We start from the raw sequence: 14820 nt of genomic DNA on the forward strand, positions 1-14820 counted from the left end.
GCACACACTGTTTAAAAAAATGCTCTTTGGATTTACAGAGAATATAATTTGATTATCTGAGGCCATACACACCTTGGACCTGAAGGTTTAGAATGATCTCATCTGAACCCCAGTTGTTGCTGGCAACACATCTGTAGTACCCAGAATCCTCTGCTTTGACAGTGCGAATAACAAAGCTGCCATTGCTGTGAGCGCTGCGGCGTCCATCGATTGAAACAGGAGCAGGAGTACCATTGCTGTAGGAAAACATTATCAGTTTCATAGCAAATATGAGTCACAACAATGAATTCATCAAGCATTTTCAGTTTCATGCACAGCACTTCCGGTTCTTCTTAAACAAATTTTGCCAAGATTTACAAAATGACGACATTAAGATCTAAAGAATATGGTAACCAAACATACTTTCCCTTGAGCCACTTGACGGTGGGAGGAGGGTCTCCGACTGCTTTGCATGGAAGGACAATGTCCCTCATCCAGGGGGTGGTTACAGTTCCACTGAACGTCAGGATTCGCGCAGGGGCTTCATACACAAACAATGGCATGACAATGGTGAACATAGCCTCTCATACACACTCTTTTGTGTAATATTGGTTCTATTAATGGTCCAGTATGGCTGCATCCCAAATCACATACTTCTTCTACACACTAAGAGTTACAGAGAGGGTGACGGATTGCCAGGTGCCATTCTTCCATACCTTTAGCTTGGGGCTCTACGGTGATAATTTCACTGGTATTCCCACGGCCAGCTGCAGTGACCGCCACAACCCAGATGCTGTACTGCCAGTTCTGATTCAAGTTGGTCAAACGGCGAAAATAAACATCAGGTGCAGCCTCAAACTCACTGATCACCTGTAATGATACCCAATGAAAAGATTCCATAAGAATAACATATTATATTATATTCATTAGAAAACCCTCTTCCATTGTTTATACATTTAGGGCAGGGGTGTCCAATACTACTCCTGGAGGGCAACTTTCCTGCAGACTTTAGCTTCAACACACCCACCATGACGTGACCCGAAGACCTTGATTACCTGGCGCAGATGTGTTTAAATATGGAAGGAGGTAAATTCTGCTAGAAGGATAGGACATCGCTTAATTTGGGCATTAACTTATCCAGAATGACTTACAAAAGAGCTGTAAAATGGAATACTGTACTGCTTACGGCATAACGCACAGCTGGGCAATTCTAACCCTTAAGATACACTATCCTGTAGAGTTTGGCTCTAACCCTAATCGAAAACCTTGAATAAGCTAATCAAGATTTTCAGAATTATTGGAAACAGCTCAACTCTGTAGGACAGTTGACCTTGAGGTCCAGAGTTGCTCAGCCTTAGTATACTGTGATTAATACTCTACATTGTCAACTATTAAAAAACAAACAAAATAAATAAGAAGAAGCACTGCAATGTAGTAGGTCATTCAAGTATCCCAATCCCAAAGTCTTTTTTTAGGAGTTACATAGTGAAATGTTCTTCTACTTTGTTTCTCAACCTTGTTCCTGGAGGCACACCAACACTACACATTTTGTACTCTTCCTAATTACACACCTGAATCGACTCATCGTCCTTATTATTAAAGACTCCGAGACCAGAAATGGATATTTCAGATAAGGGAAACATCTAGCATGTGTACCTCCAGGAATAGGGTCAGGGAAACACTGTCATAACTCCTGAGAATTCTGTCCAAATTGTGTTTGGTAAATTTGAATAATTAAGTTTGGGGCTGCCTTATGGAGCTGTGCAAGTCCCAAAGAGCCACAGATGAAGCTCACCGTGGGGTAAGGGTTGGAACAGAAGACGGTATATTTCCGGATGATTCCGTTGAGTTTGAGTGGAGGAAGCCAGGAAACAAACACCACCGAGCTTGTGGAAGCAGCTGCCTTAACTCCAGCCGGAGGACCAGGAACTAGTTTTAGCAGGAGAAATGAAATAATTTGTTGAGGAGAAGCTCTAGAAAAGAAATCTTGTATATTACAAAGGAAGTGACCTATAGTTGCTTTATTCTAACTCAATGGAAAGGTGAGATGTGTGACTTTACACAATTTCTAAAACACTCCAATCACCCCTCTCCATTCGGATTGGTTTTGTCACTGAGTTTAGATGTCTGTGCCAACTCAAAGCAGTTGGATTTTGGTCACTCCTTCTGATGGTTTTTACTGAAATCTCTTCAGTATGAGTTTTATTTTTAGTCAAACAATCAAGAATGGAAGATTGGTGACACACAAACTACTGCCTCTCACAATTCTCTCCAATTCTTTGTGACTGATTGCCAAAATAAGAGCAAGAACACAGTGGAGAATTATAATGAAATAGTTTGCAGTTCATGGAGTGCCTTTAGTGTGAGAATGTGTATTTGTTTTATCAGGGTATGCTGTAGAAGCTATTTGTCCATTTTCATTTTAAGTTAAGTGTAGTAAAACTGCAGAAAACCCTGTAGTGTGCACCATGGATAACAGGGAATTGGGGCTGGTGAATGAAGCCTGATTGGCTTTTCATTGTTTCTGTAGATTACACTGAGACAGGGAAGTCACATAGCCATTATGTATGTGCAGTTGGAATGAGTCTCACCGTCCTCTTTGGTGCGTGTGTAGATTTGCTCACTGCGGACTCCGTCTCCGGCTCGAGTGAAGGCCAGGACCTGGATACTGTAGTTGGTGTATTTCTCCAGCCGTTCCAACTCTAGAGAAGGCTTGGTGGTTGTGATGTTCCTGATCTCTCCCAGCTCTGCAACAGACACACAAACTGTTAACTGATTGTTTTTTTAGGGTGCTTGAAATCACAAATGAGATCATTAATAAAACAATTATTTCTCCTAGAGTAAAATGCAAGTAGATGGAGAGCAATTTTGAGACTTTTGCTTACAGTAAATTACCTCTGTAAGTTTTTGTTCCTTAAGATCCATATAATTTCACTTGTATCTCTAGATATTCCACAGTGTCTCAAACTTTGCTCAGATTTTTGAAGATACCAAAGTCTGCATTCAAACCTAATCGATGTGAAATACATCTCTCAGCTACTTCAAAGCTCACACTTTCTGAGGAATGAGCTATGAAAGAGCAACCACTGATCAATACCACTTTCTGATTTAAGGAGAGAAAAAGAATAATAACAGTAAACAGTGCCAAATTCATTTATTAAAACCATTTTAACCTAAACCAATACAAATTAAACTATATAATATATAATATTAAAATATATATATATATATATATATATATATATGTGAACCTTTATCATGAAATCGTATACATTTTTGTTCGATCTCTCTATCATTGAACTGGTCAACTGATTACATTTTGCACATTCATAGGTCAGTGTGTTCAGAGGAAAATGGCCACTGATCTTTTTGCTGGGTGCTCTCTGCTACTGGCATTTAGGTATTTCATGTATATAGGGAATTTGTATACTGTCCACAGCATGTGATACATGCTACAAAAACAGGGTTCATAGTATTGTAAATTCTTTGCAAAAGAAATGGTAACATCTTCATCCAAAAAAAAAAACAAAAAAACAATGCTTTTTAAGTCACTTCAGATAAAAGCATCTGGTGAATGAGTGACTGTAAATCTAAATGTAGACAATCTTTCCAATAAATATTGTGTTCTCACTGTAGGGCCACCATGCCCTCTGGTGTTCTCAGGCAGAAATGCAACTGAATTGATATTTTATGTCCCAAATTAATCACTTTATGATAATATTCCAGTATAAGTCATTAAATCACAGTATAGTACCTGAAAGGTGTGTATTTCATGTACAATATATATATATATATATATATATATATATATATATATATATATATATATATATATATATATATATATATATATATATATATATATATAATGAAAAAAAAAAAATTTCATACTTTTTGGTGATATGTTGTAAAACAACATGCATCTCTGAAGTACCTTGGAGCAAAGTAAATACCTAAGTGAATGAATTTGGAAAGTATTATGGTATTATCACCTTATTCCATCACTGAACTGCTTCAGTACTTTTGGAAGCACTTTATTTGTAAACTCTTTCTTTTAACTTCCTGTCCTGTTCTTCCTGCTTGGCGTTTATAGCAATTAGAATAACTGGGTAATAACAAGGCACTGACCCTGAACCTACTCATACACCTACTCCAACATCTGTGAGCTACATAATCATGCATAAATGAAAGAACTTCTCAGCAGAAGCGGAGAAGGTCATAACCCTGCCTGACCTCCATCAGGAAGGTTGGCCCAATAGATGACTCGATATCCAAGCAGCATGCCGTTGAGGGCTTCTTTGGTCAGAGCAGACCAGGACAGGGAGATGGTTTCGGGGGTGGTAGCTGTTGTCACAACATTCTCAGGTGGACGACTGGGCACTGCGAAGGAAAACTGCTAGTTAATATACTCATGAAATCTCATATGTATGTGGACTACTACATCCTACAGATAGAATTTAAAGCGAATTAATTTGGAAAATTAATTAATCACCTATTATAAATGATAACAAATTAATTAAGCTTCAAAGTAAGTCTCTGGAGTTTTTCATGCCACAAATGTATTAAGGAAACTAATATGACAAAGATGACAGTCATAAAGTGACTAACCGTCCTCTAGCGTGGTGATGGTGATTTCCTCTGTGGTGGGACCCATGCCTGCCCGATTGGCTGCTTGCACCCGCACCTCATACTGGGTGTACTTCTTCAGATTATCCAAAGTGAGGGTTTCAGTGTCCCCTGTGGTGTCCACATTGATGGTGTTGTACTGTGGGCTGCCCCCTGTCCCAAACTCCCGATAACACACTTGGTAGCTTCGGATTAAACCATTCTGTAAGTGTTTGTGAGGGGGCTGGAAAGAATAGAACACAGAAAAGAATAGATATTTTAACATCAGAGATCATCAAAGAAATAAAAATAAAAAAATTTAAACTAATGTATCTGTATTCCAAATTGCAAAAGTAAGTACTTCTTTGGTGATGAGAAATACATAATTTGGGGGTATGTACAAACTGTATGAGAGTGTTGGCACCTATCACTACTTTTGATACACAACATATTCAGCAAAAATGATTTCACCAGTTTTCCAATTTTGCATATCTGCATGTGTTGTTCTTCAGAATTACCTTCCATGTGACTTTGATGCTTTGGGATGAGATTGCTTCCAGCTGCACATCTTGAGGAGCGCCATCAGGTGCTAGATTGATCACGTGCAGAAAAGAAAATCATAGACTGAGCCACTAGGTGGCGACACAGATAATAAAATGTCTAATACTCACAAAGACTCGCAACATTTTCAGCTGTAGCAGTACTCACGTGCTTCATCTGTGGTGATGGTCAGCTCATTGCTTGGCCTGCTTTCACCGATCTGGTTTTTGGCAAACATGCGGATGTTGTAGGTGGAAGCAGGGTGGAGTTCAATGATGGTGGCCTGATTCAGCTGAGGGGAGACGTCTTTGGTCATTTGAGATGAGGCCCATGAAGCTTAAAGGAATACAGAGCAATACAAAGTGATAATGCTATAAACCACAAGAGGCTATGTTACAGTCATTTTACCACAGTTTAAAGGGTGAAGGAATATATAAAAAACAAGATTTTTCCAGTCCAAAATGCCGACTGGTCAATAAACTCCAGCTTCTAGCAGAGATGAAACACATGATATATGACTGCATAAAACACCTAATACTATGAACAATTCTTGCCTTACAGAATATAAATAATAAGAATTGATCTGAGACACACACATACATGATTTGTTTTTATAGTTGATGTCATATCCTGTAATAGGGGTGTTGCCATCAAAGCCCATTGTCCAGCGAAGTGCAATGGTTCGGTCCTTCACCTCTCTGATCTCAACTTCAGGAGGATCAGGACGATCTTCGGAGAAATGTTGGCAGAGATTAGACAATGAAGCATGTTTTGACATGAGAATATATTGAATGCATTCTTAATACGGAATGCATTCCTATTTTGAATATATTCTTAACATACTTTAGAATAATAAACTATCGTGTAATTTGAATGCTACATTCATGCAAGCTCAAATTAAAACAACAAGAACAAAGCAGAAACTTTACCTTGTACAATCAGCTGAATGATTCCTTTATCTTCGCCATATGAGTTGATGGCAATGCAAGAGAAAAAGCCAGAGTCCTCTCTGACGGTGTGTAAGATCTGTGGAGACACCAATATTACACATTTGACTAGTTCATAAAGGCCTTTCGGTAAATGATATTATTAACTGCTATGGGAGTTTTGCTGTTCACATTTCATTCATTCATGGATAAGAATTGTTTTAAAATTATTTCAGCCTTTTATTTGGATGTTTATGAGTATGTCAGGGACAGACAAATTATTATATTCAATAGATTATACTTATTGGTCTACATATGACTCCAGTAAGACCCTCTACAGACATTGTGAAATGTTGTTTTGCACAAACATTAATAAAAAAGCAATATGTATATGAGCAATATTAAAGAGTGGAGAAAAATAAAGAAAATTATAAATATTTTAGTAATTCCCATGGCTTTTTATGTTTTTGAGAACATATTTTTTCCAATAATTTCCTTTCATCATTCCTCAGAATGGGCAACACAAACACACACTGAAGCATTTATGAATGCTTGTATCATATTATGTTTGGATACAGTAAATGTGGCACAAGCATAAACATCCACCAGCATGTTATTTCAACATCCCAGATTTTGTGCTTGATTTTTCATGAAATTAAAAAAAAAAAAAAAAAAATAATAATAATTCTGCACATTCTTACTAATGACTAGCATGATTTATGAGTGATCTTTTGTGCAACGTTAAACATAAAAGTTGCACAGATCTGTAGACCTCTACAATAATACTTATTGAAACTATCAAGTGTTTGCAGAACCTCTTTATGTTACAAGGTACATTTGTCTTCCAGGGTCATTTTATTTTTAGGCAAGGTCACCCATAAGGACTGGCTGATTTATTTATACATTTGCATTTTTATAGACTTTAATATAATGCCATTTGAAACCATCACCACACTTGATTTTTGTGCTTTTTGTTGTCTCCTTTTTTTTTTTTTTGCTGTCACATAGCAATTGCACTTTATTTTACAGTACGTGTACTTGCATGTACTTATAGTGTACTAACAGTGTATTTATCTAATAAATTTCTGGTAATATAAGGTAACTACATGGGGTAGGGTTAGGTTTAGGGGTAGGTTCAGGGTTAGTACCTAGTTATTACATAGTTATTGTAATTAATATGATAAATACACAGTATGTACATGAGGAACAGGACTGTACAATAAAGTGCTACCCTAGTATAAATGAGTTGTAAGTTTCATGATGACAATCAGGACAAATGTGAGTGTGTGAAAATGGTGGATGACCTTTGACATGAAATGATATCGGTTGCTAACAGCTAGTCCAGGGCAGCCCTGAATACGTGTTTTGGAAATGAGGCGTACGATTGCATTCTCAGTGTAGATGGTGTCTGGCTCACCTGCAGGGTGGATATGACCTCATCTCCCACTTCCTTCACAGTGACCACATAGCGGCTCATGTCTGGGTTGATGATATGAGACTCCTTCTCCCAGCGAACCTTGATGGGCTTTTCACCGTGAGCAGTGCAGCTCATCTCAGTCATGTGACCCTGTTCTGCTCGTGTGGTGTTGGGGTAAGATGTGATCATGGCAGGAACTGAACAGAAGGAGAAACGAGAGTGATGTTATGCATGGAATAATATTTACCGTCAGTGACGACCCAGCCACATGCACAGCACAGAAATACATCCCCTATAAAACACTTTCTTTTCTTTAAATAAATAAATCTATTTTAATTACTGTAATGTGAACATAATATACAATATATTATATACACAGAATTTTTATATTACATTCACCGAGAAACAAACTAATTTATCAATAAAAGAAGCTGTAGAATTGTGAAAAATGTATATGAAAGAAAAGTCCTGTGATAACACTTGTGGACAACTAATTTGGTCTAAATTCATCATTCATTTTAGGTCATATAATGCCTTTATATATCAACATTCACATTTATTTGTATAGTGCTTTTTACAATTTTCACACATGAAACAACTGTTATGGGATCTCCTCATATGAAGTAACTGTGCTGAAAGCAAACTGAGCTGTTCACTGGTGAGAAGTTCACGTTGCAAGCGCAGACATGAAAAGAGACGGGAGACCATGCTCAGGCCTGTCTCACCCCTGAAAACCTTGTTACCCCGAAGCACTGTGAGGGATCTCTCTCTCTATCTCTCTCTCTTTCCTGGCAGACATGGCTATGATTAAATGATGAGAACACTTCATTATTCATATAGATCCTTCAGCTTGTTTCGCTCAGCAATACTAACACAGGTGAAGCTGGAATGTGAATAAAACTCTGCAATTCAGCATGCACTAGGTTTGGACCCTATGATCGTACAGAATATAGTTTGTGGTGGTATGTATGAATCAACTGGATATCAGAACCTCTTTACAGTAGTTAGAAGTTTTATAAAAATGTGAAAATATAGAGCAAGATGCCCCCCCCCCCCCCAAAAAAAATATGACAAGTAACACCTTGTTATAAAGGGGGTTGAACTAAAAGTTTTTTTTTGCATGTTTACAAAATTAATAATAATAATAATAATAATAATAATAATAATAATAATAATAATAATAATAATAATAATAATAATAAAATTTATTTAGTACAGTATGTACTGCTTTCACTTTGATAGCAATGGTTATAATATTTCTTGTTCATTTTGCATCATAATAATTCCCTTGATGTACATTTTTTCCAAAATCCAAAAACTTTGTTTATTTGTAAACTTAAAATAGATTTTGTATCAAACCAATCACAATGTGAAATCAGAATTATCTGATTCATAGTTATATTTGTACTGATTTTTTAAGTCTTTCGATTTTGGTTTGTGTCCATTATGTTCCAATTAAAAATAGCAGTCAAAAGAGACACTGTACATTTCTTTTGTGCAGTAAATATGTGTATTATCATTTCCAAAAACATGTATTTAGCAAAGGGGATACCAAAATGTTTTTTTTTTTCGGTCAGCCAGACTCCTTAGGTGTTAAATATTTACTTGTAGCCCTGAGATTTAACGTTAATGGTTTATTCATTAAGGTACATTGGCATGTTCTTGGTTCTCTGATGTTAGTTAAAGGTCATATAACATATAAGACAGAATATTTATTATTATTATTATTATTATTATTTAATAAATTTTTCTTTTTTAATGATTTATATCTTAGATTTAATTCAATGAATTGTGCAGCCACTTTTATTTAAATTTTACATTTGATTTCATTATTAGCTTTTTATCAACCTGCAGTTCTTTCACAAACACCCGGTTGGTCATTTTTTGGTCGTAATGTAATATTTCATACTGCGATATGTGATTTTGTATGGTCCGCCCACAGCATCAACTATTCAAGAACAGACATACAGACCGACAGAGAGGAAAAGATAAAGGGGCGCACACATGCAGTCTCCCCGCGCCCGGCCTCTGAGAGTCGTTTAGTGCGGTGTGAAGTGGCGGAAGTTGACATGATGGAAAGTGTCAGAGTCAGGCCTGTGAACGTTTAACGCTCATCTCTTATTCACTCACAAGCTCTGAGCAGCAGCACCATAAGATAGAACGCTGATTTATTTTGCATGACAGCTATGAATTTTAAGTACGGCATATTAACATTTTTTTTAAATATCCCTCAGTTTTTTCTAAATGTTATTGCTCTTTAGCAATAACTATAGTAGTGATAACTATAGTAGTGATAGTATTAGTGATGACTATAAAGATAGTTATTTTAAGCTTAATGAGCTAGTTTAATGATGGGAAAACAGTTGGGGAACCCAGGTACATGGTCTAAACGGGGTGTCTCTATATTTTGAAGTGAAGTGAAGTGACATTCAGCCAAGTATGGTGACCCATACTCAGAATTTGTGCTCTGCATTTAACCCATCTGAAATGCACACACAGAGCAGTGAACACACATTGTGAACACACACACGGAGCAGTGGGCAGCCATTTATGCTGCGGCGCCCGGGGAGCAGTTGGGGGTTCGATGCCTTGCTCAAGGGCACCTAAGTCGTGGGATTGAGGGTGGACAGAGCACTGTACATTCACTCCCCCCACCCACAATTCCGTCCGGCCCGAGACTAGAACCCACAACCCTTCGATTGGGAGTCCAACCCTCTAACCATTAGGCCACGACTTCCCCTAAGTCATGCTATCATGGGTTCCCCATTTTTACATTACTGTATATCTTAATGAGTAATGGTTGTGTTTTGGGCGTAATGTGCAATAAACCAATCAGAGTGTCTTCTCCCATCCCCTTTAAAAGCCAATTGTGCTCACACCATAGTGGATTTGCTATTTAATTATTTTTTTTTTTATGTGTTTACACACATCCCCGCGGTGTAATAAGCAAAGTGTACAAAGTGTACATGTGCTGTGCACCACCTATAGGCGCATATTACTAGCATTACATCTTTAAATAACAAAGGATAAATATTGCACCAGACCAGGTTTGAGTTGGTCTATGTCACAGTTTATTTTCAGTTCCTTAAAATAGCAAAGCGCCTCTTTTTTTAAAAATTTTAAATTAAAATGATGTACTGTAGTGTGCAATGCTTTATAGGAGTGGGAGTAATTTCGAGCTGGTCCTCCAACAAAAAACGACCATATAGGTTGTTTGTGCAAGCATTTATTACAACCTATATTTACGTTTTAAAGTTAAGCGCCCTCTAGCGGGCGTAAAAATAATGACAGTATCGCGTTGCGTCTGTCGTCATGAAATTACATATAACGTCATTACCAATCAAAATGCACTGATCTCACAGTATTTCCTACATATTTTACTAGGTTGCTTATTCATTCGAATTACCACACCTAACCTAACCCCACCCCTAAACCTAACCCTCACAGAAATCATGCTAAATTATGATTTTTTTGAGCATATACATTTTCATGCACGTCATTTCCCTGAGATCGAACCCATGATAGCATGATTACATATCAAGGTATAACGCAATAATCTACCAACTGAGCTACACGAAACACAAACCAGAGGGCAAATAAAAAAGTACAAAACATTAATATGAAAACGACATTTTGCAGATAGAGGTGTCTGCTCTGATGGGTCGTATTTCAGGGATTTGGACAAATGACCTATACGAGCGTATTGGTTGGTGGACAGGTTGTAATTCTGCTATTAAACCAGTTTTAAAGTTAAGATTTTTTTCTTTTATAAATTGAAATGATAATGAAGTGTGGCTTCTACAAAAGCTTACAGCCAACAAATCTGGTAGCTCTGTAAACATTATTGTTAAAAAACAAAAAACAAACATTCTCTATGGAGAAAATGAAATTGACTTTTATTGATGGATTCTAATTGTTGCAGGTTATTTATTTATTTTTTATTTTTTTTACCAAATCACATAATGTTGCAGAAGACATTGGTATTGAATGCAATGTGAAAAAAAAAAAATATTCCCGATATGGTGAGTCCACAGTTCTTAGAAATTCTCCTTAGCACACATCCAAAAGAGTGTGTATAATCTAATTTAAAGTCTTGCAGTCAGCATGAGAGGGGCTTCAGGCAAGAGGGGCTCTAAATGGTATTCCCATAACAGCTTAGTTGATGTATATTTTTAATATCCAGCAATATTACAGGCTCCTGAGAGGGGAGCACTGATGGCAGCTATAACTGCACATCAAACAGAATCTCTCTTTATTCATTTCAGCAACCACAGAGTAAGCCACAGTGAGCACAGAAGAGAGTTTGATATGCACAACATGTGAGGAAATGTTGTCTTGTCCACAAACAACATGCAATTATTTTATAGCCATTCATATATATATATATATATATATGTAACTTTTCTGTTACAAAAAGGTTATGTTATATTACATACCTGTAAGATTTTGTTCAAATGTTAAACATTGTGATAAAGCGACAGTTTGGTTGACAGTTGACAGTCTAGTTACACAAGGTATTTGTATACAGCGTGTACACAGCAAAATCCCCAGTGTTAATTTAACACTCTTGAGTGTGGACTCATATAAACACTGAAGCAGTGTTAAAAGTAACACTGAAGCAGAGTTGAAGTTAATGAGATAATTAAGAAGTTAATTGAGTTATGATTGACCATTATTGAAGGCACCTGATGTTAACAAGCAGAATCACCAAACGAGAAAATCACAATTTGTGTATCACCATTATAGTGGTCAATGTTTGCTTTAGTTGGGATCTTGACCCTTCAGTTATTATCTTTAGATTTTATGTGGCTGTGGTGACTGAATTATATCATACAGACAGACCACAGCAAAGGCAATCATGTGTGCCATTGATTGTGATTTGAGCTATTTGTTATAGAGTGACCTGGATGCCTGAGTTTAAGTTTCTTTACTGCATACATAAATTAAGTGAAAAAGAAAAGTAAGCAACCCAGCATTTTTGACATAGTATGACATGTTTTTAATAGTTAGTTCTACGTAAAAAAAGTAATCTTTTGTTTGGACACACAGACATCAGGAATCAGCGTGAGCATCACAACAACGGTGACCATCAAAAAAGCTTATTGTAGCCAATAAAAACTCATCCATGGCTCCCATCATGCATTGCGGCATGAATAAATTATGAGCTGAACTGTCTTTTTAACTTTTTATTCTAACTATATTTTATTTTTGCTGTTTTTATGTTCATTTTTTTGTATCTAGTTTTGTGATGTTCAGAGTTGGTCTGTTTATCTGAATACGTTGTTTGTCACCGTTGTTGAGATTTTAATGCTGATATGTCCTAAAATATATCATTTTTCATTAACCATTTACTGTTAAAATGTGTGTTCCCTTCTGACAAACATAACATTACTCTACTACTGTTCAGAAATCCATTATTCTCAAAAAATGTCCCTTCTTTTGTGTGTGTGGTCTACTGAAACCTGGGCCAAATGTTCAGCTTCACATTTAAACAAAGTAATCAAGGCAAGCATGCAAGTAATATTTCTCTCTGTCTACACACACACAGAATATGAGTCAAGAGTGTGGCACATATGTAGTCTTTAATGGTCTTTATTGTCAGTTCAATGAAGCATGTTAGTGGAGTTTAGAGATGCAGAGGGGTTAAAAAGGTGGAGATTCAGAGACTCATTATAGTGGCTAAGCAGTTAATGAACTTGGAGCCAAAAAATTTTTACTTTTATACAGTATGTAAAACTGGAAAAAGAGACAAAATTGTAATCACAGACCATTCAAATTCTTTCAGTGTGCACAGTAAGTGAGCCTTAAAATATTATTCCCAATTTGGGCCAGCATTTATGGCTGGGTGTGAATTAACTATGATAAACTCATATGAATACAGATGCTGCAGCAGCAACTCTGTGTGTATATAATCCATTTCAGCCCTCATTTTATCACCAGTACAGGGGCACCCTGGGAAACTAGGCCACCTTGTCACACTGCCACGCCTGAGTGGGCCATCTAGCCCCTTCTCTCTCACAAACACACACACTCATTGCCTTCTCTGTGCAGGCCAATGGAGTGAGGTGTATTCTCTGGATTGGGAGGGGTTGTGCAAGTGTGTGTGTGTGTGTGTGTGTGTGTGTGTGTGTGTGTGGTTGGTGGAGTGCAGCAGGCTGCCATGCTGAAGCAATTCCCCCTTTTTCTTGCACAATTGGTCACAGTCTGAGCATGTGCTCTATCTGATACTGAAGGCGAAGGAGCACAACCAGACCCACACAAGGGGAAAAAATGATGATTTAAATGAAAACAATAATAATAATAATAATAATAATAATAATATTATTATATAATATATATATATATATATATATATATATATATATATATATATATATATATATATATATATATATATATATATATATATATATAGTGTATTTTAATAATTATTATTTTTTTATTACATTTTATTTATATATAGATATTTAGATAGCCCCTTGACATCCCTTCCAGCTCTCTGGTGCATTTGAGTCAGCCCTTCTGAATGAAGCACCTTATCCACTGAAAAATATCTATCTATCTATCTATCTATCTATCTATCTATCTATCTATCTATCTATCTATCTATCTATCTATCTATCTAGATTGAAATAATGCAGAATCAAAAGCACTAGTCAATGTGAACACTACATGCATAAGGGGAATATCAGAATGTGGTTTTCATTTTGACCAAGTATACTTGCCTTGAAAATCTGGGTAATTTAAAAAATGTTTTGACCATTGCATCTATAAAACACTCGTTTTTAAATGGACAGTATAAAATTAAATACATTCTGGTGCTCCCCAAGGCTTTGTCCTGGGCTGCTCACATGATGCAAAATGCTAAAACACGAGTTCTATGGACTTCTTTTAAGGTAGTCATGTCTCAAATATTTTTTATGGTAACGTCAAATATAGCATGAACATTCTTTCTAATGTCTTCATTTAATTTAATTCATTTTTGCTGATCTAATTGGGTGGCGATGGTGATGTTTAGACAAAAGGAAAGTGATATAATTAAAATTACTGGTGGCACTGCTCTGTTGGTTTTGTCTTCTCCTCATGCCAGAGTGGGCATAAATGCTGTGTAGTGGGTTAAATGGAGGGGATGTAAGTCTTTGCCTGCTCAACAAATAAACCATTCACCAAGGAGCACAATAACGTACACACAGCATTCAACAGGGCAGAAGACCCTCAGGCCCAGACACACACTTAGTCACACACAGAGACATACACTTCTTAGATAGAGAGGGACAGACCATACAAAGAGAACAAAACCATTTAGATACAATGCATATGTGTATTAACAGCATCAGATTACATTGCAAACAC

At 36.7% G+C, this 14820-nt stretch overlaps 1 protein-coding gene across 2 annotated transcripts in view; it reads right to left on the reverse strand.

Moving 5' to 3' along the window:
• The window catches only part of LOC128029400 (cell adhesion molecule DSCAM), a 132281-nt gene that overhangs the window by 14204 nt on the left and 103257 nt on the right, over positions 1 to 14820 (reverse strand). For both annotated transcript variants that reach the window (XM_052617181.1, XM_052617180.1), the window contains exons 12-23: positions 7468 to 7664; positions 6054 to 6150; positions 5725 to 5853; positions 5293 to 5460; positions 5103 to 5173; positions 4588 to 4828; positions 4213 to 4359; positions 2571 to 2726; positions 1775 to 1908; positions 696 to 849; positions 403 to 520; positions 73 to 236 (exon numbers count right to left, since the gene is read on the reverse strand). In XM_052617181.1, the coding sequence (XP_052473141.1) occupies positions 73 to 236; positions 403 to 520; positions 696 to 849; positions 1775 to 1908; positions 2571 to 2726; positions 4213 to 4359; positions 4588 to 4828; positions 5103 to 5173; positions 5293 to 5460; positions 5725 to 5853; positions 6054 to 6150; positions 7468 to 7664 (1776 nt within the window). The remainder of the gene's footprint in view (positions 1 to 72; positions 237 to 402; positions 521 to 695; positions 850 to 1774; positions 1909 to 2570; positions 2727 to 4212; positions 4360 to 4587; positions 4829 to 5102; positions 5174 to 5292; positions 5461 to 5724; positions 5854 to 6053; positions 6151 to 7467; positions 7665 to 14820) is intronic.

This window comes from Carassius gibelio, chromosome A15 (assembly GCF_023724105.1).
Source record: "Carassius gibelio isolate Cgi1373 ecotype wild population from Czech Republic chromosome A15, carGib1.2-hapl.c, whole genome shotgun sequence".
NCBI classification, from domain to species: Eukaryota; Metazoa; Chordata; class Actinopteri; order Cypriniformes; family Cyprinidae; genus Carassius; species Carassius gibelio.